Raw genomic sequence first — 24,551 nt, 5'->3', positions numbered from 1 at the left:
ATACAATACATTACAATGAAATAAAAACAAGCATTTGCCAAAAAATGCATTGCTTGCACTGTGCTTATCTATACCCAAAAAGGGGCATAGATAAACACATTGGAAGTCAATGAACAACCTAAAAATAAAAACACAATTAAATAAAATACAATCAATGTGTTTCTTACCTTTGCCGTATTCACCCTTGTCCTACTCTGGCACCGACTGTTGACCCTCGATGCAATGCTCAACAGCCTGATGTGAAGAAGTCCACGATTCTCTGGTGATTGAAGAGATGTCTCCGGTAAGTCCCGTCTCTGAACTTCCAGCAGATCTGAAAGCGCCTCTTCCCTATACTGGTCGACCTGGATCGTCGGAAGAAGTGTGCAAACCCGTGAGTTTCACCCCAGGAGAGAAGAGCGATGCTGTACCTATCACTATGGTTGCTGAGATGCCTCTAGAGACCCTTTTCGGCGGGATCACTGGATGGTAACGTTATCCTGGAAGTGATTAAGGTGCTGCAGTTGGTGAAACCTGCAAGCCTAATTGACGTGGCTTTCTCCATTGCTATCGGAGCTTGTGTGGCCTCTAGTGATTCCAACAATGGAGCGCCTCCTCTTCTCTCCATGGGGAAATGCCCAGTGGCCACCGTGTTGCTGGATTGTACCACTTGCCCAGACGCTCCAGAGTCCCAGGATGGTGCCCATAAGTTGGTATGATACGAATGGTGTCTGGACGATGGGGTAAGGTGGAACAATTCTGGGAAGGGGGCCCCATGAACTCTGAGGAGGAAAACAAGGCCTATATACAGCACACTGGGGAAATAGTTTATTTTTCAGTGACAATGTACAGTGGGCCATGGTTTTGGCTGAGCTTCCCAAATAGAAGTCATTAGTCTGAGTTCTACCCGGGGCTCCTATGCAAGCTAGCGCGGAGGAGTCAAGATGATCGCATGATCCTGGATTGGATTAAGGAGACGGGATATCAATAACCGTATGTTCCTGGGGATACTATGGATATAGTAGATTTGTTCAGGAATCATTGGTTACAATGTAAAGCTAAGGCTAACATTTCTCAGTATGGGCATGTCCTGCTTACAGAAAATCAGGATAGAGTAGATAAAATAGAGAGATTATGGAACATTGGTCGGAGCATTTACAGTGGCAAGAAAAAGTTTGTGATACAGTACCTGGTGCACCCAATTGAGCAGCAATGACTTCAACAAACCATTTCCTGTAACTGCTGGTCATCGGTTCTGAGGAATTTTGGCCCAATCCTCTTTACAGAACTGCTTGAACTCCGTGACATTTGAGGGCTTCCTTGCATGGACAGCTCACTTCAGGTCCTGCCACAACATTTCAATGGTGTTTAGGTCCAGACTTTAACTAGGCCATTCTAATATGCAGGATGTTTTCTTATGCAGCCATTCTTTTGTAGATTTGCTTGTATGTTTAGGATCATTGTCTTGCTGCATGACCCACTTTCATTTCAGCTTCAGCTCACGGACGGATGGCCTTACATTCTCCTCTAGAATCTTCTTATACAATGCAGAATTCATGGTTATGACAATGATGGCAAGCCGTCCATGTCTTGAGGCATCAAAGCAGCCCCAAACCATCAAACTCCCACCACTATGCTTGACGGTTGGGATGAGGTTCTTGTGTTGGAACACAGTGTTTGGTTTTCGCCAAACAAAACATTTATCATTGAAGCCAAAAAGTTCTACCTTTGACTTGTCTCTCCAAAGAACATTGTTCCAGAAGTCTTGTGGATCATCTATGTGCTTGTAACAGGGGAGTTATCCCTGTTCAGGTAATGTGCCTCTAATCCAGCAGTGTGGTGGTTAACTACTGGTAGTCAATTAACAAACACCACCTGCCTGATTAGATGGCTTAGAAAAGCCTGTCTTTTGAGACAGGAAGTGAGACTCCTTAGCTCACACCTGAGCTGAACTTGGAGACACTTGTCTTGAGCCCTGCCAGAAGAAACAGCAGAGCTGCTTTCAAGACACAGGGGAAACTTCTAAACCTGAATGCTGACAAACCCTGAAGAAAAGGTAGCAACCAGGGACAGAGAAGATTTTCCCTCCAAACCACAAGGAACAGATAAGACTTTTATTTACAAGACTTTTTATATCTGTTCATTTCATGCTATATGTTTGGGGCTGGGAGACATGTTTATCTAAATGTGTTGTGAACCGAATAGTATTTCACTAGAAATACTACCAAGTGAATAGAAGCTTCGTTTACCCCTTGTTTGGATGGTTTCCTGATGTTAAGGAAAAGGCGCAATAAAAGGCTTATTTAATTTCACTATAATCAGTCTCCCTGGCATACCTCTATGAGCGTCCGCCTACATATGGTGTCAGAAGAGGCATGAGAGGTGGTCTTTGAAGTTAGAAAGGACCGGAGATTTGTTCTGTGAATTTTTTTTAATGCTTTTTGCCTACAAACAGTCTGAGCAACTTAAAAAAAAAAAAAATCTCATGCAGCAGAGATCAGAGTTAAAGTGATACACACCACTGCACTGAAACTTACAAAACCACAGATGGACTCTTTTCCCCAATCCCAAGAGGAGAGAGAGACTGCTGAAGCAGGTAAAACCTTATTTGCCTATCACAATAAAGTGTAATATGGTCATTGAAATAGGGGGTTTGCCTTCCAGCCATAGTCAGGGTTCAAGAAGTGAGTTAGCCCTTGAAAGGGATAGGCGTTTGTTATTTTCACATGTTTAGCTGAAGCAGTGAATACAGATGGTGACCCATGAGCGGTACTGATTCTGCTAGTAAAGGCTACAACACCGCATAGGACTACCAGTTGTGAATGGAGTATATGCAGAAAAATGTGAAAATTGATGCAAGACTGTGCTGAAGCAGGGGAATTTTCAGTAAACAAGTGCTGAGGGTAAAATTGCCTACTAGAAAAAAAGGAATTGCTGAACGGTGTAAAAGGTATCCCAAAGTGTGAAGAGTGAATGTCATAATACCCAAAAGTTGAGACTGAACTCAAGCAGAAAACCACATTATTTGGCTGAAGCAGAGAGATTGCATCTAGCAAGTAAATGGTGTAAAGCAAACAGAAGTTTTTACCTAGCAACTACACATTCAGCATACCTAATGAGAGATTATACCTAGCAAGTAAATGGTGTAAAGCAAATAGACATTTTTACCTAGCAACTGTACATCTTGTATACCTGATGAGAGAAAATGCATGCACAGTACTGCTGATATTGTAAAACTTACCCAAGAAAGAAAAAGTCTACAGAGATGCCTGTGAGTGCTACGACCTCTACAAGCAAAATATGCCCACCTGTAGGACTACCACAATTGGGGGATCTAGCAAATACAGTGGCAACAGTGCAATAGCGCCTCCTGAGGTCCTGAGGTCAGGAAGAAAATTACACCTGATAGCCTAAAAATGGAGGACAAGATGCAGCGTTCCTGTAATGAACCCTACCCCACGGAAGAGTGGCCCTTCCAGTCCAATAAAGAGGAAGACATCTCTTACGGGGAACCCGAACCGAGTCACAGCCACAAAACACCCCAAGAATGGTGGGGGTGCCTGAACTCGGCACGAACCGAAAAGACCGCTCCCTTTGACGAAAATGATCAGCAGGAGAAAGAGCAGGAGCAGTGGATCACCAAAAATTTCCGTCCGCTATTACAGTTGCAAGAAAAGCCAGGTGGATCCAGTGACGCTGCTAAAATTTCAAATGAAGATGGAGACCCCAGTATCCCTGAAGGGACGGTGTCATCCAAAACAAAAAGGCGAAAAAAGAAAAGCGGTTCTTCATGTGCCGTGGAAGGAACAGACACGTCTGCATGTCCTGTGGAGAAAAAGGGGGACCGAGATGCCCTGCAGCCTAGAGAAAATGGAGAATTCGTCCCGCGGATAACCAAATATCCAGAGGGCCCAAGGCAGAAGTCGTGTACCCCAAAGAAGTGTCTGTCCGGTGCCAACAGTGAGGAACCCTCAACCAGTCATCCCAGGGAAGCGGAGCCGGAACCAGTGAGTGACGATCCCTTGACCAGCCCTGAAGACGCCCTGAAAATTGCCAGGCGTGACTGTGATCTACTTCGAGAACAATTGAAACTTGAGAGAGAAGATAATGCTGAGTTACAGAAGACGGTGCTCGCAATGTACTCTGAATCTGGAACAGAATTGGACGATCTCAAGACTGAGCTAGATACTGCAAACGCTACTATTTCCGGCATGGATGAAAAGCAAAGCCAATCTGATAAAATGATGACTAAGCTGAAGCAGAAGTATGAGGAGGCACTAAAGCAGATGACAGTCTTTCAGCAAGAGGTTCACACTCTTCACGTAGAGCTGAATGCCTCACAACAGGAGGTCAACAATGTCCAGACAGAGATGGACGTATCTCAGAAAGAGTTTCAGACACTCCGCAGAGCACTGGATGCCTCACATCATGAGACCAACAGCTGCCGCACAGATCTGGAAGTTTCCAGAAAGGAACTACACAGTCTCACTGAGGAGCTGGACATTTCTAAAGAAACAATTGTCAATCTTAATACAGATCTCCAAGTCTCCCAGAAGGAGCTTCAGACCCTCAACCTAGAGAAGGAAGTCTCACGCCAGGAGACTGTCATTCTCAAAACAGATGTGCGTAAATGGAAGGAGGACTGCAAGGAGGCCCTGAATAGTACAGAGACTGGAAAAGGAGAAAATTTAAGATTACAAAGAAAAAACTTAAAACTCAAAGAAGAAAATTTTAATTTGACAAACGACGTCAAGGAAAAAAATGAAAAGCTGCACGAGCTTAAGGAAATAAATAGACTTTTGGAAGGTGAGAAGTTTGAAACAGAGCACCGACTGCAGAACCAACTGTAAGGTCTGCGTACGCACCTCGAGAAGGCAGAGGAGAAGCAGCGAACTCTGCAGGAAGAGAATCTGCAGGCTGTTAAAGAAATTCAAGTGCTGCAGGAACGTCTGATGACCCAGTATGTCCCCGCAAAGCAGCATGAGAAACTGAAGGCTACCCTGAGCATCACCAAAGCAACGCTAAAGGCCAAGCTTAGAACCCAGGTGACGCGGCACAAAAGGGAGCACAAGAAGGTCCAGAAACTGAAACAAGTAACTGTGGCCCAAGCAAAGAAGTTCATAGTGCTTCACAATGCAATAAAAATGTGGAAGCAAGCTCAGAGAAAGCAAAGCATGCAGATAAATTCCCTGACAAGAGACTTGCAAGACGCACTCAAAAAACAGGGATCTCTCGCGGATGAGATTACAGTCCTACAAGGACATGTATTGACCCTGACTAAGCGTCAGTATCCCACAGCCACAAAAACCCATGAAGACAAGGGTACAGTGAGAGCTGGGAATACCGCTCATCTGAAAGACAAGGTTACAAAATTTGAACCACCTAAACAAGCACTAGCAAAACCTTCAGCCACCCAGCAGGCAACAAAAGAAGGTACACGTGCTGAATCAAAACCAGAAGAATCCTTAGCTGATGAAGCTGAAAAGATGGGACATTCTCTGGAGGTGGGTGTGGAATTGCAACTTAATCCCAAAGAGGCTGAACTAGCAACCCCATTGAGTGGGAAAAGGGCAGAGAGACAGCTTCAAGAGCAGAAAACTCAAAGGGCTGTTTTTAAACGCTCTGCAACTGCTGCCATACAGTATGCCTACAATAAGATGAGCACCCGACGCGAGGGAAATCTCATGACCGCGCACGTAGCAAAAAGACTATACTTAGAAAAAGTCCTCCTCGAGCGACTGAGGAGTGCTAATTTCAAGCACCTTTGGGAGGAGACACGAATAAACTGGAGAAAGGGCTCCAATCCTAGCAGGACTGAGGGTTCTCTTCCTCCATCCACTCTTATTCAAGTCAAAGAGATATCTAGAATGAGAGTGGAAGGATGGGCTTTGGCCGTGGCAAGCCCGAGCTTCCCACAAACAGGGGAGGTATGTAACAGGGGAGTTATCCCTGTTCAGGTAATGTGCCTCTAATCCAGCAGTGTAGTGGTTAACTGCTGGTAGTCAATTAACAAACACCACCTGCCTGCTTAGATGGCTTAGAAAAGCCTGTCTTTTGAGACAGGAAGTGAGACTCCTTAGCTCACACCTGAGCTGAACTTGGAGACACTTGTCTTGAGCCCTACCAGAAGAAACAGCAGAGCTGCTTTCAAGACACAGGGGAAACTTCTAAACCTGAATGCTGACAAACCCTGAAGAAATGGTAGCAACCAGGGACAGAGAAGATTTCCCTCCAAACCACAAGGAACAGATAAGACTTTTATTTACAAGACTTTTTATATCTGTTCATTTCATGCTATATGTTTGGGGCTGGGAGACATGCTTATCTAAGGGAGTTGTGAACTGCATAGTATTTCACTAGAAATACTCCCAAGTGAATAGAAGCTTTGTTTACCCCTTGTTTGGATGGTTTCCTGATGTTAAGGAAAAGGCGCAATAAAAGGCTTATTTAATTTCACTATAATCAGTCTCCCTTGCATACCTCTGTGAGCGTCCGCCTACAGTGCTCTTTCGAGAACTTCAGATGGGCATCAATGTTATTTTTAGAGAGCAGTGGTTTCATCCTGGCTATCCTTTCATTGTTCATTCTTGTTCAGTGTTTTTCTGTTAGTTGAGTCATGAATACTCAAATTAGCCAAGGCAAGAGTAGCCTGCAGATCCTTGGATCTTACTTTGGGGTTCTTTGTGACTTCCTGGATGATTTGCCGGATTGTTCTTGGAGAAATTTTGCAGGACGACCGCTCCTGGGTAAAGTGACTGTGGTCTTGAATTTTCTCCATTTATAGATCTGTCTGACAGTGGATTGGTGGAGCCCCAAATCCGTAGAAATTGTTTTGTAACCCTTTCTAGACTGATGAGCATCAATAACAGCTTTTCTGAGGTCCTCAGAGATTTCTTTTGATCGTAGCATGATGTGTCTCCACACGCCTGTATGGTGAAGCCCAAACTCACAAAGGTTCTGATCTTTATACAGGGTGGGTCCTTCCAAACTCACACCCAAATTATTACCTAATTATTTAAACACCTGATTCTAATTATCCCCTTTAATTTAGCTGATAAAACCAGGATTTCACCTACTTTTGCACATACCCTTACTCTTAATGACTCATTGTTTGTCTAATTCACACACTTTTTTTTCAAAAGGTATGGAATTGGTTAATATAAACCGTATTGGATATTTAGGAAAAGACTGGTTTTGATTCAAGAAGGCTATCATGGAAAAACGATGGAATTTCTGTAATTGTCATCGGGTTTCACACTGTAAGGAATCCACTACTGGCTTTGACTTTTGCCTTGCAAGACCTGTGCAGTTGCAGGCTTCCTCTGGCAATCTATGGCACAGGTGCTGCCTCTCATTGCAGCTTCTGCCCTGTGCTACTTCATTGGAGGAATTCTCACACACCCTCCTCCTGTGATTGGATCTCCGCCCTTTATATTCTAGGCGTTGGCTCTGAACCAGCGCTGAGCATAACTATTCATATCTCTATGTTACTTACTCTGCCACAAACCACCCCAGGCCTCTCTCCTAGTGTTCTTACCTTCAAGTTCCTGAGTATCCAGAGGCCTGGTCCTGGACGTCTGTGCTGAAGCGTTGTTGCCAGCACTGGCCTGCTGCTATCTCCTTGCAGTGGCCTACCCTGGACGTCTGTGCTGAAGCGTTGTTGCCAGCACTGGCCTGCTGCTATCTCCTTGCAGTGGCCTACCCTGGACGTCTGTGCTGAAGCGTTGTTGCCAGCACTGGCCTGCTGCTATCTCCTTGCAGTGGCCTACCCTGGACGTCTGTGCTGAAGCGTTGTTGCCAGCACTGGCCTGCTGCTATCTCCTTGCAGTGGCCTACCCTGGACGTCTGTGCTGAAGCGTTGATGCCAGCACTGGTACTTGCTGCATTCCCTCCTAGCAGTGGCTATCCTTCCTGTCCTGTGGCCTGCCGCTATTCTCCTGTAGTGGCCTATCCTGGACGCCTGTGCTGAAGCGTTGATGCCAGCACTGGTACTGCTGCATTCCCTCCTAGCAGTGGATACCTTTCCTGTCCTGCGGCCTGCTGCTATCCTCCTGCAGTGGCCTGTCCTGGACCTCCGTGCTGAAGCGTTGATGCCAGCACTGGTACTGCTGCATTCCCTCATAGCAGTAGATACCTTTCCTTTCCTGCGGCCTGCTGCTATTCCCTTGCAGTGGCCTGCCTTGGACTTCTGTGCTGAAGCGTTGGTTCTTCCCGACGCTGCCCTGCGGTGAACTTCGGCCAGCCTGCTGTCTCCTCCTGCTGAGATCGGCGTCATGGGCCGAGGCCGCACCTCGCGCAGAAGCCACCCCCGCGCTCACGCTCCTAAGCTGAAGCGGGGAAATCCTGACTACCTGTTGCCGAACTCCTGCTTCCATAACGACGATGCTGCCTTCTCCAATCCTGACCCTGCGATGTACGACTACGAACTGCGCACTCCGGATCAGTCTGCGTGGACTCAGGTCGGTGATTATATAACCCCACCTCAGCCCCGCGGTCCGGTCCCGGTTTGTGGCGAGCATCGGCGTAACACACACATTTGTATAAAGACTGAAGGGGGCTAAACGGCTCAATATGTAGTACATCATGGCAAGAGTGGTATGGTTAGAAATCTTGAGCTGGCCGTTACTGGTAGGCTTGGGGTTACTATCCAGCTGTAAGCCGGTTAATATCTCACCTCATCTGGACCAGATTTTAATATACCAATAGAGGTATAGTTGTGGTGAGCCCAGAAAACCATGAGAATGTATATAAAAGCAATCAATTAGTGATAAAACATGAATATAATAAACATGAAATATGAAATAAAGAAAACTGGTTAAGGCAAGGTGGGGATGAAAGCTGATAGATGGTAACAACTATATTCACACGGACAAGTGTGAGCTCCTCACATCAAGGTATCTTTGGTAGTGTAGGTACCCACTCGGTCTAGATCTTTGGGTTCCTAGAAGACTCCCAAGTGGAGTATTCGATTACTAACGTCTCCTTTTTCTGTTTTTTAGATCCATCTCACCACAAGTTTTTATTACATCAGGATATGCGCCATTATATACATTTATAACTCATTGTTTTGACTCTTTGTTAAATTTAGAACACCCACTACACTCTATGACATTCTGTGAAATATCTATAACATACTATCTGAAATGTTTTTACACCTTTAGAGGTTGTGTTACACACAACCACTTTTTTGGGAAGGTCTGAGCTTTATACCATTCCCTATATGAGATGCTACAACAGTGATCTCTTAAGCCCCTATGAATTATTTGTCTGGCTCAGCTATGGGTGTTATAACTAAAGTATCCACAAGATGGAGCCATGTGCCTTTTTAAGATTTTGTTGTTGTTGAGATTAACTGTGTCTTCTATGCAATTAACGCTACAATAATTGCAATTGAGTTCTTTAATTACATATATTAATCTTTTTATACTAATTGTGACACATTAAATTATATGTCACACTATATATATCCCTGTACTAGATATTGTGTTGGATATATTTATTATTTTCTGTCAAGACTAACATTTGTCAATGTCTCATACCATCTACTAGATTTTGTGCTTGATATGTCTATTACATTTTGTCTCAAATATTTAACACTTCTGAGACGTGAATGATTAATGTGCCACTTCTGTCTTTTGTCGGCTATTATATCACTGCTTTGATGTGAACTATTAATTTGAAACAACAACAATAGTTTGATGTGAACTATTAATTTGAAACAACAACAGGTTGCCATCTTTTAAGTTCCCCCTTCCATTTTTTATCTTTAATTGTCATATTTCTCTGCATTTGAAATGAACTCATGCTTTTAATATTATTTTTAATATCATTTGTGAGACCCTATAGTCTATGTGGTCTGTTTACACCTTTTGTAAGGAAATATTATACTTGGAAAAATACACAGACACAATCATTCACAAAAACAAACACATGTAGGGTTTGTGCACCCAAAACGCAGATCTATATATTTATTATTAACAATTGTAATTAAAACGATCCGTGGTACACCTGATAAATTAGGATTTAGGGTATAAGTAGATGCTCACCACACACCACCGACAGGAACCTGACGAAGCAAGAGATACTTTGCGAAACGCGTAGTTCCCTGTTGGTGGTGAAGTTTTCTATGTCCACTGAAGGCCACCGTAGCCCTCGCGATTGCTCTGACGGAGGTCCTGCTGACGGTACGCGGATGCAGAAGTATACCACACAAAGTCTCAACATGGCTATCAGTGCCGGAAGTTTTTTTCGTATTCAAGTAAGTTTATGTATACTTACGTTTGTCTTTAATAAAGTGCATATATTTTATTCCTATTTGCGACTGTTGTCCTTTCCTGGATTACTGCAAGGACAGAGACTATCTACCAACAGTCTTCTAGGAACCCAAAGATCTAGTCCGAGAGGGTAGCTACACTACCAAAGATACCTTGATGTGAGGAGCTCACACAATTTGTTACAGTAGGCCCCACATTTTCTCTAAAATAAATTTAACTCATACTGTACCACCCATTGTGACCAAGCACTGCCATCTACAGCACTTATTCCCTTCACGTGCTGTCTCTGTAAATTACCCATCAAATCTCTTAGATTGTAAGCTCTTCGGGGCAGGGATTTCCTTTCCTATTTTCTGTTTTTGCTGCACTTATTGCTTAATTGCCGCACTTATTGTATTATTAGAATTTCCTGGACTGTATTCTTTGTACACTTTTGGCGCTATATAAATAAAGACATACTGTACAATACAATATGCAATGCAGTCTGAAAAAGAATGAGAATGTGTGAATGTCCTGTATCACTCTGGGTGAGGTGTCGATAAGCTGTTGAATGTCCTTCTGCTATGCTTTGTGAGGGGGGAAGGTGCAGCTTTGCAAGTCCGAGTGTGCAGGATAATACACTGTAATTCAAAGACATCATCAGTTTTACAATAAAGGTTCACTGCAGTACATGCTGTAAATAACATGGGTGTGTAACATTGATTATAATAAATATTTCCATAGGCAGTATGCAAAGCAGAACAAGCCTACATAGCAAAAGGTAAAGGTTTTCAATAGAATAACCCCCCCTCCAAAAAAAAATTAGACTATGCCACCTCATACAGTACACGTATACAGTCGAAATAAAAAGAAAGTGATTTTAAGAATGTAAAAATTGATAAAATATTTAAAACATGCATACAAGAAGTTATTAGAGTAATAGAGGACAATTTTTTCTCTCTAAAATAATTGCTAGTAAAAAAGTACTGTAAAACACACTAATGCATTTTTACCAGTAATAGTGTAATTACAGTACATTCTGTACAGTAAAGAAAACAAAAATACTTTCTCTGTTGTGACTGTGGGACACCGCTTTACACTTTTTGCCTTACCATGGGCATGATAGCTTACAGTGCTATTTGCTAAACCGAGGCCCGAAGCAACTAACCAGCATTGGATCTAGAAAATTCTGTGTCCTTTCTTGTACATATCCTGTATTCTCATGCTGAGATCCTTTGAAATCCTTTTCTTCGGCATCGCTGCTTTTAGAAAAAAAATCAAGCACAGAGGAATGTGTATTCGATATATATTCAATGTGCATTGAATCAACAAAAGTGATGGTGTATTTATACTTTAATTTAATGGGCCTCAGCCTCGCTCGACAGGTTTAGTATACAGTACTAACAAGGTTTCTTTACTTTTCCTCTTTATCTTCTGTGTCTTCCTGGTGCAGTTTTTCTTCTCCTTTGATCCAAATAATAGCCTCTTCAATCTCTCAGCGGATTTCGATTGCAGTGTCAACCTCGGAACAAATGGAGTGAAAACAAAAGTTTAGGGACAATTCGAATAAATTGTAACAATGTCTAATACCAATGGTTATGAGAATTAAATCAAATGCAGAAAAAACTGCAAAAACTCACACGGGCAAGTGTGAGTGTGATCTTGAGGGAGGTATCTTTATCCTCTTCTCATAAGAGAGCTCTCATATAAAGCCCCTCATGTTCTAAAAGAATAGAAGAACAAAGTTCAACAATAGTGCTCAAATGACCATAGACAAACAGTCTCAATAACATCAACAAAGGATTTCTTGATTGAAGAAGGAAATCAGACAGGCAAGTCACAATAAGGTGAGTGTAGGGTATATAGGTGAGCGTAATGTATTAGACTTATCACTGAGGTCCTTGGGGTGCTGTGAATGGAGAATGATTGGCTCCACCACACCCAATAAAGACAATGTCACACACGCTTGCAATCACCTTGTTAGTAGCTCCCAATGCAATAAATGTTAAAACTCACATGAGAAAAAGCCTGTGTTTTTCTTGTCTTGGGGCGTGCATCTGTGATGACAGTAGATCAGTGGAGATTCCGCACGAAGCAGTGTAACAGAGCAGAGCCATATAATGATCAGGATCACAGCGATGGAGTAAAAAACTTCTTTATTTAGACACCATGGTGCAGACAGGAATGGAGGGTAGCTCTTACGCGTTTCACGCCTGTGCGGCGCTTCGTCAGAGAGTAGAAAGGATATGCTGGGTCCCCCTTGATATAGCCCATTTGATTGCGTTTAAAATTGCCAACAGCCGCGGCTCCCATGACCGGAAGTGACGAAACCGGATATGTGAAAACCGGAAGTGACATAACGGGCTCCATGCAGTGTGCAATTGTTTACAAGCACATCTGAGAGATTCAGAAATAGAGGTTATCTTGATCAAGATATTCACTCTGCCTTCAAACATGCGTTACAAATAGATTGCTCAGAATTGCTTAAAACAACATCATACAAGAAAAAAGCAAAAAACAGCAAAAATTCTGAAATCATCTCAGAGACCCCCCTCTTTATTACCACCTACAGCAATCAAGCTAGTCATATAAGAACAATTATAGAGAAACATTGGAGGGTGTTACAGCTAGATAGGGGTTTGGCAGCTGTCACATGCAACTTCCCAAAATTTGTATACAAAAAAGCAAAAACCATTGGCTATCATTTGTCACCTAGTTTATTTTCCACGGGACAAAACATATCCAATGATAAATTTCCAAAAGGATTTTATAAATGCAGCAAGTGTACTTATTGTAGGTATGCCACACCATTGTCATTTGTCACCAGTAAATTTACTGGACAGAAATATAAACTTAAACACTTTATGACATGTTCAACCAATTATGTAGTGTACAAGCTTAATTGTGCACGTGGCAGTACCTATATTGGTAGGACCATCCGACCTCTGAAAGTAAGATCTCAGAGCATTTACGTTCTATCAAGAAGAGTGATCTTAACTTACCTGTGTCAAAACATTTCCATAACTGTCCGAAGGGCTCAAGTGACACATTTACATTCAGTGCTTTAGAGCACATTCCCAGACATGTAAGAGGACGAGATAGAGAAACCATGTTGAATCAAAGAGAAATGTTCTGGATTTATACCCTCGGGTCATTGGCACCCGGGGGTATAAATACAGATTGGGAGTTAAGACATTTTCTTTGATAGTGTACCATTTATAGATCTTTGGTCAATTAGACATTGTATATGCTCTCTTATATAATGGGAATAGTACTCTTGTATTCACTATATTGAATACAGCTGCCATTGATGTCATGTTCATACTATAGATGGCTACGCATATTGTATAATAATATGCGTTTTCTCTGCATTATTATGTTATCTAAGACTAATGACTATGAACATTGCCACATATATATGCTCTCCCATACAGTAGGAATTGTATTCCTACATCCATTATAGCTTTGCTTCACACTGGGTCTTATTCATTAATAATATATTTTTTAATACGGTTGCAATTGATGTCATGTTCATGTAACAGTTGGCAATGCATATGTAACGGGTATTCCCCTCCCCCCCCCTAATCGCAGATATAGTGTGGGGGGTGCAAGGGAACATACAAGGTTACCATAGGTGTGGTGCATTACCTGTTGGTTCGCAGGAGGGCTGAGCTTCCGCCACGGGGAACCTGGGGCAATTATACTAGGGGTACTCACTTACAACGATGCAGCACCTCCACCTGCGATGGCTCCCACCAGAGGGGGAGTGATTCCTCGCAGGACAATCAATAATACCATACACAGCATATATATAATAACTGGTGACTTTACTAACAGACAAGACAACATAGAATAACAGGTGTCCCTCTCACGAGGAGACACTAACTGCGACGTCTCGCAGGACGCTTCCCCAACACCAGGTGATCCCACCCAGTGTCCAAAGAACCCCACCCAATGTCCCGTACTCTTGCAGAGAGAGAGTCAATGGATGACTGCGCAGTCACTATTTATACTAAGGGCCCGTTGGTGCACTTGTGTGTTAGATAGTACCTGCCAAGCACTCCCGTGCTCGGATCTTCAACTGCTTCACAAAGGATCAGTCGTGTGATGGTTCCGTCTGATCCAACACCGGACTCCTTTGCACGCGGACCGCCAGGGGCGATCCGAACCTGGAAACCGTCTCTTAGGACCCCAACTTGGATCCGAACCTCGTAGCAGGAACCGCAGCGTCCGCTGTGTCCCTGGCTAATCTAGCCTACCGTGGCAGGATCCCTAACATAGGACCTGTCCCTACAGCACTAAGTGTCACGCGCTATACTATAGGCCGTCCCTACAGCACAGCAACCTGAAATGGCTTTGGGGGAAACTCCTAGGGGTCTACAGGGGTTAATAACCTGCCCCACTCCCCTAACTCTTCCCAGCCCTGACCGTTACTAAACTAATGACAGCGCCTGCAGCAACAAGCTGTGACCCACTGGATGTGTGCAGCCAATGTGCAACACAACAAGGTGCCTGCCTGTCAGACCTCATAGCACTGACAGCCGTGACTCTGACAAGGCAGCACTACACTAAGGGCAGCGTCCCTATCTTGGGCCTCCCTCAGCACTTACCCACTAATCTAGTGGGGAGTTGGGGCCTACCTGGGGTGTGGGTACCTATATGGGTGCAGGAGCTGCACCCGCTCCCCGCACCCTTCCTTCCCTCACAGTTCCCTGACCCCAACTCACTTACTGATAACTATCAGCGCATGCAGCAACACCCTGTAACTTAACACTAAGTCCGCTGCTGCCTTTCTTCCCTTCTGTTCCCCAGCTCCCATTAATGCAAGTGACAGGGTTCCTAACCTGAGGGCTGTCCCTGGCAACACTCACTTTACTGGGGAGCTGAGCTATCTCGGGCCCTGGGGATACTGGCCTAGTACAGGGAGTCCCTGACTCCTGTACCCTACCTCCTTCCCTGGGCTGCTCCAGTCTCTGACTGACTAGCATGGGCTCAGCGCGGGCGAATTGTATCTCTTTACCTTTGCAGACTTCCTAAGCCCTATTGGCTCCCTGGCATCACGTGGGGCGCGCAGAGGCTCATGGGATCTGTAGTCCCTGCCTAGAGCCTTCCCCAACAGGCTAGGGCTTCGCGGGCTTTCTCGGGGCTTTCCTGCGCCTGCGCAAGCTTTAGGGGGCTGCCTCAATGTTCCCCTGCCTAACCTTGCCCTCGCGTGACTCTGCCCTGACTCTGGGGCTCTAACTGCGCATGCGCGACCACTGCGCATGCGCGAGTATCCGGGCAATGGCGGCGCCCTTACCGCCCGGCTCCGGGAGCGCCGGGAGCCCTGTGACACGCGTGCGGCCTTGGCAACCGGCCGCACGCGTCCCCGGCAACCCCCGAGCCGGGACCTGACCGCCCTCTCCCCTGCCATCGCCGGACGGAGCCGCCATTGGACGCGGCGGCCCCCGCGATCGGCAGCCAGGTGAGGGGGGCACTGGCAGGCTGGGAAGACATGGCTACACATATTATACAATAATATAGGCCTTTTTGTATTACTATGTTATTTAAGACTAATAAATATGAACATAGGTTATAGGGCTTTAAGTTCCTTTACTATCGCAGCAATTTTTTGCATACTTGCATTAGCTGCTGATTATTGGCATCAAATGTCCTTATAAATTGACACTATAGTAAACATAATAGGCCATATTAATTTCTGTTTACAGGGTTACTCAGACCATTTGTTTTCTGTCTTGTTCTATATATATAATGTTGTTTTTAAATCTACCACCGTTTTTTATATATTACTGTATTGCGGGGTTGCCATGCTGGGTCCTCCTTGCAATCAAAACTTTCCCTATAAGCCTAGAGTCGTGACGCAGCTGTATCCATGACAATTAGATGTGCTTGTAAACAATTGCACACTGCATGGAGCCCATTATGTCACTTCCGGTTTTTACATATCCGGTTTCGTCACTTCCGGTCATGGGAGCCGCGGCTGTTGGCAATTTTAAACGCAATCAAATGGGCTATATCAAGGGGGACACAGCATATCCTTTCTACTCTCTGACGAAGCACCGCACAGGCGTGAAACGCGTAAGAGCTACCCTCCATTCCTGTCTGCACCATGGTGTCTAAATAAAGAAGTGTATTGTGAATTAAAGTGAATAAAGGCGCTAGCTACTTAACATTAAGTGACAATAAATGCAAAATTCAGTGCAGTGAATCAGTGAGCTAAATAAAATAAAACCAAAATAGGTAAACAAATATTATAAAACCCTGCTCAGACCCTCTGGTGGAACCTGTTTCACGGGTTCCAGGGAGAAAGATATGTTTCAGACAGTCCAGGGGGAGCACATGTGGGAAACAAAAGACAAAATAAAAAACAATTTAAGTGCAGACGTTTTGAATAAGGAGATCAATGATGTGTTGAGAATCTTGGCTCTAAAGGTGGATCTACTCACAAGATGGTTGTGGTTTTAAATGCAGTTAGCAGATAGGGCTGCTACCCATAAGGATATACTGGTGTGTGGGATTCCCTCCAGGCACGTCTCGTCAGTTAGGAGATGGTATATGTAGAGGAGAAAAACAGCACTACATAGCGCAATCTGATATAAACTTTATGTAAAAATTGATAAACATATAAAATGTGCACTTACAATGTGCTAGTTAAAAGTATGCATTTATCACAATCAATGTGAAATCTGTGGGTACTGTGCAGCTCTCACCGCCTCCCCTCGCCGTTCCGGAGCTCCTTCGCCTGAGGAGAAACATCTAGAAAAGAAAGGCATGACAACAGACAGAGAGAGTACTCTAACAAAAGGACTGAAAAGTCTCTTGCAAGAGACTCAGATAGAGGTAGAGCCAATTATACACCAATTAACCAAAAGAAAAAAGAGAGGAAGAGAGATTGAATAAAAAATCAAATAGAACCAAATCGCTGGACTCTAGAGAAAGAGATGATAAGAGCTCGAATACAGATAAACAATCAAGCATTGATTCCTCTTTTTTAGGCGTGGGGGAGGGCCCTTCCAGTTTGTGGGAAGGGAAAAACTCAATTCAGCAGAAGCAGGAGAAAGGGGCAAAAGGCCACTCCAAAAGAGGAAGTCAGTCAGAGGAAAGAGAGGCAGACGAAAAAGGGAGAGAAAAAAGGAGTGCCAAATAAAAATAGACAATGTCTTTAATTTGAGCTGTATTGCATTAACAGAACCACAAAAAAGTATCCTCTCTAAAGGTTTATCGTTTGCACCTATGAAAGGGCATAGTCAATTTGACTTGTTTATAGATGCTAATCGCTATCTCAGAAAACAAACAGTAAAGAGGTATTTTTTAGGTAGGCATGTTGAACCAAAATTGAATGTTGTAGTGCCCCCTATCGTTGAACAGGAACGACAATTTATCCATACAGGCCTGAAGCAAAAATCTACTTTTTTCCCCCATTTTTCCTCTGGGAACCACCTGGAGGTTTTCTTTCAGATGGTTACCAAGGACTTTGAAGATTTGGCAAAAAATGATAATACACAACCCCAAAAAAGAAAAATTGAAAATCTGACAAAAATTGAGAAAGAAGATTTAAAACAACTAATGGATGAGGACAATTTAATTATAAAACAGGCAGACAAGGGAGGGGGCGTTGTCCTTATGGATAAACCAGATTACGAAAGGGAAGCACTAAGACTATTGGGAGATAGCAATACATATAAGAAGTTACCATCTAATCCTATTAAAGAATATACAGAGGAACTTAAAAAACTATTGGATGGGGGAAGGGAGACCGGCATACTAGATGAGAAGGAATACAAATTCCTCTATCAGGATAAAGCTAGGATGCCGGTCTTCTATTTCCTTCCTAAAGTCCATAAAAGTGTAGTCAATCCCCCAGGTAGACCAATAGTCTTGGGGATTGACTCACTAACAGCTAACCTCTCTATGGGCCTCATGCAGTAAGCGTCGATTAAGTGAAATCGGCAAGCTTACCGATTAGTCATGTTAATGGCGATTTTTCCTCTCCGTATGCAGTAAGTGCCGAATACATTCAAAATCAACCCGAAAACAAATCCGCCCACTCTCACGATGATTATCCGATCACACACAGGTGTATCGGCGTGCGTGGCGGGGTGCTGATAGGTTGCCCAATCACAAATCTTGCTGAATCAGGCGAAACAAGCATGTTTTGGATTGCGCGCCATATTTAAAGGCAACGTGTACTGCTAATCATTCTCTGTGTTGTTGGGAGTGAGAGAGAGAGAGACGCACAGAGCTGGCTGATTGAACATTTGCATATTGACGGAGAGACTTGTTGTGTATTGGGTGAGCTTTGTCCATTGTTGTTTTGTTTACATCTTTGTCTTGTTTTATATGTGGAAGTGTTTCGTGTGATTGGCTGTACATTAGTTGTCTGTTTTTTGTGAGTGCTGGAAGTATGCCCGCAAAGCGTGGGAAGAGTGATGCTGGTGGGAGTGGGAGTGCTACTCGTGCGAGTACGCGTCGGAGTGAACGTACTGTTCAGGGGAGTGATGTTGCTGGTGCACCGAGTGGTGTTGCTGGGAGTGGGAGTGCTGGTGCTGGGAGTGGGAGTGCTGTTGCTGGGAGTGGGAGTGTTGTTGCTGGGAGTGGGAGTGCTGTTGCTGGGAGTGGGAGTGCTGGTGCTAGGAGTGGGAGTGCTGGTGCTAGGAGTGGGAGTGCTGGTGCTAGGAGTGGGAGTGCTGGTGCTGTGAGTGCTGCTGGTGGCGCAGTTGCTGATGGGGTGGATGGTGGTGGCGTGCTTGCTGGTGGGCAGCTTTTGGAGGCTCTTCCATTGGAAGAAGGAGAGTCCAGTCAGCACCAGCCAAGCTCTGACCCTAAACCTGCTCGGAAGAAACGTGTGGAGAAGCCACGTAATCCTCGCTTCAATGACCAGGAAAATACAGCTCTTGTCACTGGCATTCTGGAGCACTATGACAGTATATATGGACATTTACTAGGTAAGTGTACCTTTACATTTATTATTCAAATACATGTGATCCTAGGTCATCTGAGTTTTGTTCATATGCAAATATGGGTTCAGAATATCTTTCTATGTTAATTAGTCTGGAAACACAGCTTTTTATCATGCCTTACAAGGACAACTAAACACAGGCGGTCAATTTGCCATAACTGCATACAATATGAATGCAACCTTGCTTACATGTATAGGTTTAGTAGTGAATGCTCATGTGCTTCACATATTACACATAAAGCAGCATGTTTGCTATCTCTTGGAACAGCTAGCAGTGTAGGAAACTGGTGCTTCTATTATTAATCATTTACCTCATATATTTTATATGTTTTTCAAGGGCGGACAAGTTCAGCAAGCAGAAAAGAAATGTGGGACACAATAGTCATTGGTGTCAATGCGTGTGGGAATCATGTGAGGGACAAGCGGAATTGTCACAAGAGATTTGATGATATTAGGTCCAAATTGAAAAAGAAAATACAACACCAACGCGTGCATGCTACTGGCACTGGAGGTGGGCCCACACCACAACGTCTCATATTAAGTCCATTGGAGGAGCTGCTTCGGGCAAAATTACTTCCCGTCGTCGTGGAAGGCTTACCTGGTGACCGTGATATAGGAATTTACCCCTCACAATTTCCACCAGGTGAGAAATATTACTGTACTAGGCGTGTCGTTGCTTACAGTTATTTTGCATAGTTACACTGCTTTTTATACTGTCTTCACAATATAAGCATACCTGCATCTATATATGTATATGTCTGATTCTGTATATATATATATCTCAAAATAGACATATATGTTGTAGTCCTACTAAAAGCAGTAACTAATATAGCACGTGCCATTGCGTGCTCATTTACATGTGAATTCCCAAAATGCATTGCTGCAGTGGAAGCAATTGATGGTGGGCGAAGATGGGGAACAACAGGGTAGTACACATGTGTAACACATGTTAATCAGAAATTATTACTAGCTACAGGTACAGAACAGAAATATGTATAATATTATTGTGTATTTTATTTATTTTACTCCGACAAACATGACATTACTGCCTATTTTAAGCATGCATCAAATATATTGCATGCAACGGCCTACAAACATCACTTGCACTAACACATCTATAGTTGTTTATGAAAAGGTCCATTTTTTCTTTAAGTCATATACAGACAGCATAATGAGGCACACGTATCATATTTTATGTCATTGTTTTCATAACTTAAAAACTGCACACGACTATTTAGCTCATCTACCATTGTGTTAAAGCAGCTGCAATTAATATCTCATCACAGCATACACTTCAACAGAGGGGGTGGGGTTCAGCACACACACTAATTGCAGCCTCATTTTAGGGTCAACTTAGTTCACACCATTTTCACCTGTTTCAAGTAATTGAAAGGTGTGGCTGATTAGGCTTTTTGGGGAAGGGAATACCGTTCTTACAACCTGACTAGCACAACTGAAGTTAATCACACTCATTTGAAAGCTTAACTTTAGCTACTAAATGCCCCAACAACTCATTACTTATCAAAGCGTACGTCACACATTAGTTCACTCATATCTATAGTTGAACTACTACTATCAACGACACATTATCACACACTGCATGTGTTGTCTTGTTTAGTCACAGCCACATTCATGTGTGCCACATCTTATATTAATGTACCACACATATCCTCTACCAAAAACAACACTTTTTGCAATATGACCACCTTCATGATAACCATTGTGAATGGTCATCTCATGATAGTTATGTACATTATGACCCTGATATCACTACACAACATATGATTTTTATGTACAAATTTTATCTATTTATCCTCACGCATTACTGCAGGAACATAGTATGTTTTATGTTACTGTAGGGAACTCAAAAGTTCTAAGTACACAGGCATGTACATTGTTATTACAACTATTTATGTTCACTTTCACACACACATTTTGGGTTAAGGAAATGATGCTGTTAGGTACTCATAAATACAGAACATACAATAACTGTTTGTTCAATATTTACACATGTAAATGTAAAACTTATGTTATTGTTATATATAGTTGCCCCTGAAGGACATGTGTCACCTGAGACTGAACAAGTGTCTTCACCTGGGTCAGCCAGCTCAACACACCTAGAAGGTGAGTGTATCAGTTGGTGGCCATATAATATGTGCTCTTCTATATGTTATGTTGTCATGTTCATTATTTGTTTTGCACATCTTCTTTAAATAGGATTACTTAGTGTCAGTGAAAATGAAGTGTAAGCCAACTTGTATTGTGTTAGTGATGTTAACTATCATGTAGGAGTTGTGAGTTTACAACAAGTTTTCATTCACTCATATTTCATACTGAGTCCAAACATTATTCTTAAGTCAAGGTAGTTTTTAATGTGAGGTTATAAAACGTATGGAAACATGTTAGTTGTTACTTATGACACAGTACAATTACATAGTAACACAGCAGAGATTAACATGCCATTTAATAATGTGTACATTTATTTGTAGAACATGATGAAGAGGATTTTGATGATGATGATGATGATGATGATGATGATGATGATGCCGCCGCCGCCGCCATAGACACACAAATACAAGCAAGTGACCATGAAGAGGTTCCAATTGAAACTGTTTTACCGCCAAAACGTCCAGCAAATACCACATATGATGCAATTGTAGCTTCTGAGGGAAAAATTGTGGAAGCAGAAAATCGTCGCCATTCTGACCTGATGACAGTGCTGGAAAGGATGATTGCACTGCAGGAAGAAACAGTTTCACAATTGGCACATCTCCACAGAGTCTTCATTGAAGTGCCTAAACAGTTGCAAAAAATCAACACCTCATTCGAAGCATTAGTTGTTCAGCAAACACAAGCTAATTACTGGAGAATGACTAATGTACCACAATTCAACACCTCACAGCCAGGATCTGTTCATGCAGGTCAGTTTTCACCACATTCATCTGATATTCATTCACCAGGCCCAAATGTTACTGGTCAAGTAGCAGACATTGCTGTGCAGGTTCCTGATGACATCCTACCGCTGCCATCTGTACAAATTCAGCAGCAGACACCTACAAAGGAGGCGACAAAAACAAAACAAGACACACATGAAACAGACCAACCATCACTTGTGCAGTGTCTACCAACTTGCTCACATGTGTCAGTGGGCACAAGCCCTGTCCGTGAACAGTCACTACCCAAAAGCCCTGTAGGTGAGTCACTGCCCAAAAGCCCTGTAGGTGAATCGCTGCCCAAAAGCCCTGTAGGTGAATCGCTGCCCAAAAGCCCTGTAGGTGAATCGCTGCCCAAAAGCCCTGTAGGTGAATCACTGCCCAAAAGCCCTGTAGGTGAATCACTGCCCAAAAGCCCTGTAGGTGAGTCACTGGCCACAAGCCCTGTAGGTGAGTCACTGGCCACAAGCCCCGTAGGTGAACAGTCACTGCCCAAAAGCCCTGTAGGTGAGTCACTGGCCACAAGCCCTGCCCGTGAAGTGCCAGAGGCCACTCAAAGTGGCTCTGTTGTGCCTAAAGTTGGTGGCAAAAGAAAAAGGAAAATTCAAGAGACAACAAGCAGGCCTGTTACTCGCTCGCAAAAGGAACAAAAAAAATAAATGTTATAATTCAGAAAATATGTCTTTGGCCTTGTTTTGTTGACTTCAGATTATCTAATTACTATTGTATGTATGCTGAAGACTGTGTTGTTTCCAAACTTTCAAGTATGTTCTTGTACACGTTAAGTTTTGGAAATGTTAACACTCCTAATTAATGAATAGTGTTATAAATATTTATGTTTTAATCGTCTGTTCAGTAATGGTCCACCAGGAGCCAGTTGCTAAGTTTAGAGAAGCTGCCATTGACTTTGCAGCAAAACATTGCATTTGGGTGTGTTAATTGATGTAATCATTGCATGTGCATATTATTTTCATGCAATTATAAAAGCACCTATTTAACTGCAAACATCTTTCTTGTACGTGTACAGCAGGATTTTGTGTTAAATATTACTTACCTTTGGTGGCCATTGTAATGTTGTCCTTTAATCATTTATGTGTTCTTGTTTCAAGAACATCTCTGAATTTATACTAAAATATATGTAGTATGTATTGATATATGCACACACACACACACAGACACACACTGTGTGTGTGTGTGTGTGTGTGTGTATATATATAGTACTATCTAAACTGGTATAGATGTATTTACAAAAAACATACACTTCATGCTTCCTTGTGAAAACACTATTTTAATAATACAGGCCTAATGTTTGACAACTATACTAAGTGTGAGCCTCTAACATTATTGGGTGCAAACAAATGTTTATTACTTAATTCACTCATGTTTATCACCATTTAAATAGGTTTCATACAAGGCCTACTTACTGCCATCAATATGTTGTGTGTACTCCTGCAATATAAAAAAAAAAAAAAAAAAGATACATTATATATATATATATATATATATATATATATATATACATATACATATATACACACACACACACACACTATACATATAGTACAATATACACTATATATATATATATATATATATTTTTATGAGAGAGATATATTTATATATATATAGATACACACGTATTTAAACTCATGCAGACAGGTAGTTAACCAGACTTTCAAATACACACAGAAATGTATGTGGGAAAAAAACATTTCATTTTGCAGGTGTGTGTATTTACTGATATGGCTGTCTAAGCACTATTTTCACACAGTGCTCTTTGTTATTTTTATAGAAAACTCAATGTTACTGAAATAAGTGTAGGAATGTTTTCACAAACGAGATAAAAAAATGATACATGTTTTTCCCACATTCGCCTATCACTAACCACAAAACTTAACCCAATTAAAAGGACACATCCAATTGGCGTTTGAAATAAGGAGTAAAAGTAGTTACTTTTGTTGACCTTGAAAACGAAACACAGGAATTTGTTAGCCATTGAGCAGAATAATTTTGATGAGCAAAGAAGACAGAACTGCACACATCTTTTGTGCTACTCTGACATGGCTGATGAATTCGTTAACAATATGAATCCCCTTTTAGGGTATAAGTACATGGTTTCAGAAGCAATTTTAAACAGTCGCGGACACAAAGCAAGCACACGCCAAATCTATGATTTGATTCGAGCTAAATATCCTTATTACCAAGACCGTAGGCATGCGCGGAATTTTAATTCCTCAATAAGATTCACTTTATCAACTAATGACTTTTTTGAACGTGTGCAGGATAAGCTAGAACACACCTATGGTTTCTGGAAGATTGCAAAGGAAAAGCATTTTACCCTGAAAGAGGGCACATATATTGTTGTGAAAGGCATATTTATTCCTAATGCCAATAGCAATGGATCCGCTACTACTGTTCCGTGTGAAT

The 24,551-nt window shown here is 42.6% G+C and overlaps 1 protein-coding gene across 1 annotated transcript; it reads left to right on the top strand.

Annotated features, from left to right (window-relative positions):
• The first annotated feature begins 274 nt into the window (after nt 1-274).
• LOC142497816 (uncharacterized) lies at nt 275-22,790 on the top strand. The gene is made up of 5 exons (XM_075606200.1): nt 275-468; nt 572-692; nt 17,601-18,096; nt 21,238-21,315; nt 21,681-22,790. Exons 1-5 carry the CDS (start codon nt 275-277, stop codon nt 22,781-22,783), a joined length of 1,992 nt encoding a protein of 663 aa, XP_075462315.1. The 3' UTR covers nt 22,784-22,790.
• The last annotated feature ends 1,761 nt before the right edge of the window (nt 22,791-24,551 follow it).

Source organism: Ascaphus truei, chromosome 1, assembly GCF_040206685.1.
Source record: "Ascaphus truei isolate aAscTru1 chromosome 1, aAscTru1.hap1, whole genome shotgun sequence".
NCBI classification, from domain to species: Eukaryota; Metazoa; Chordata; class Amphibia; order Anura; family Ascaphidae; genus Ascaphus; species Ascaphus truei.
This window is presented reverse-complemented; position numbering and strand designations above follow the sequence as displayed.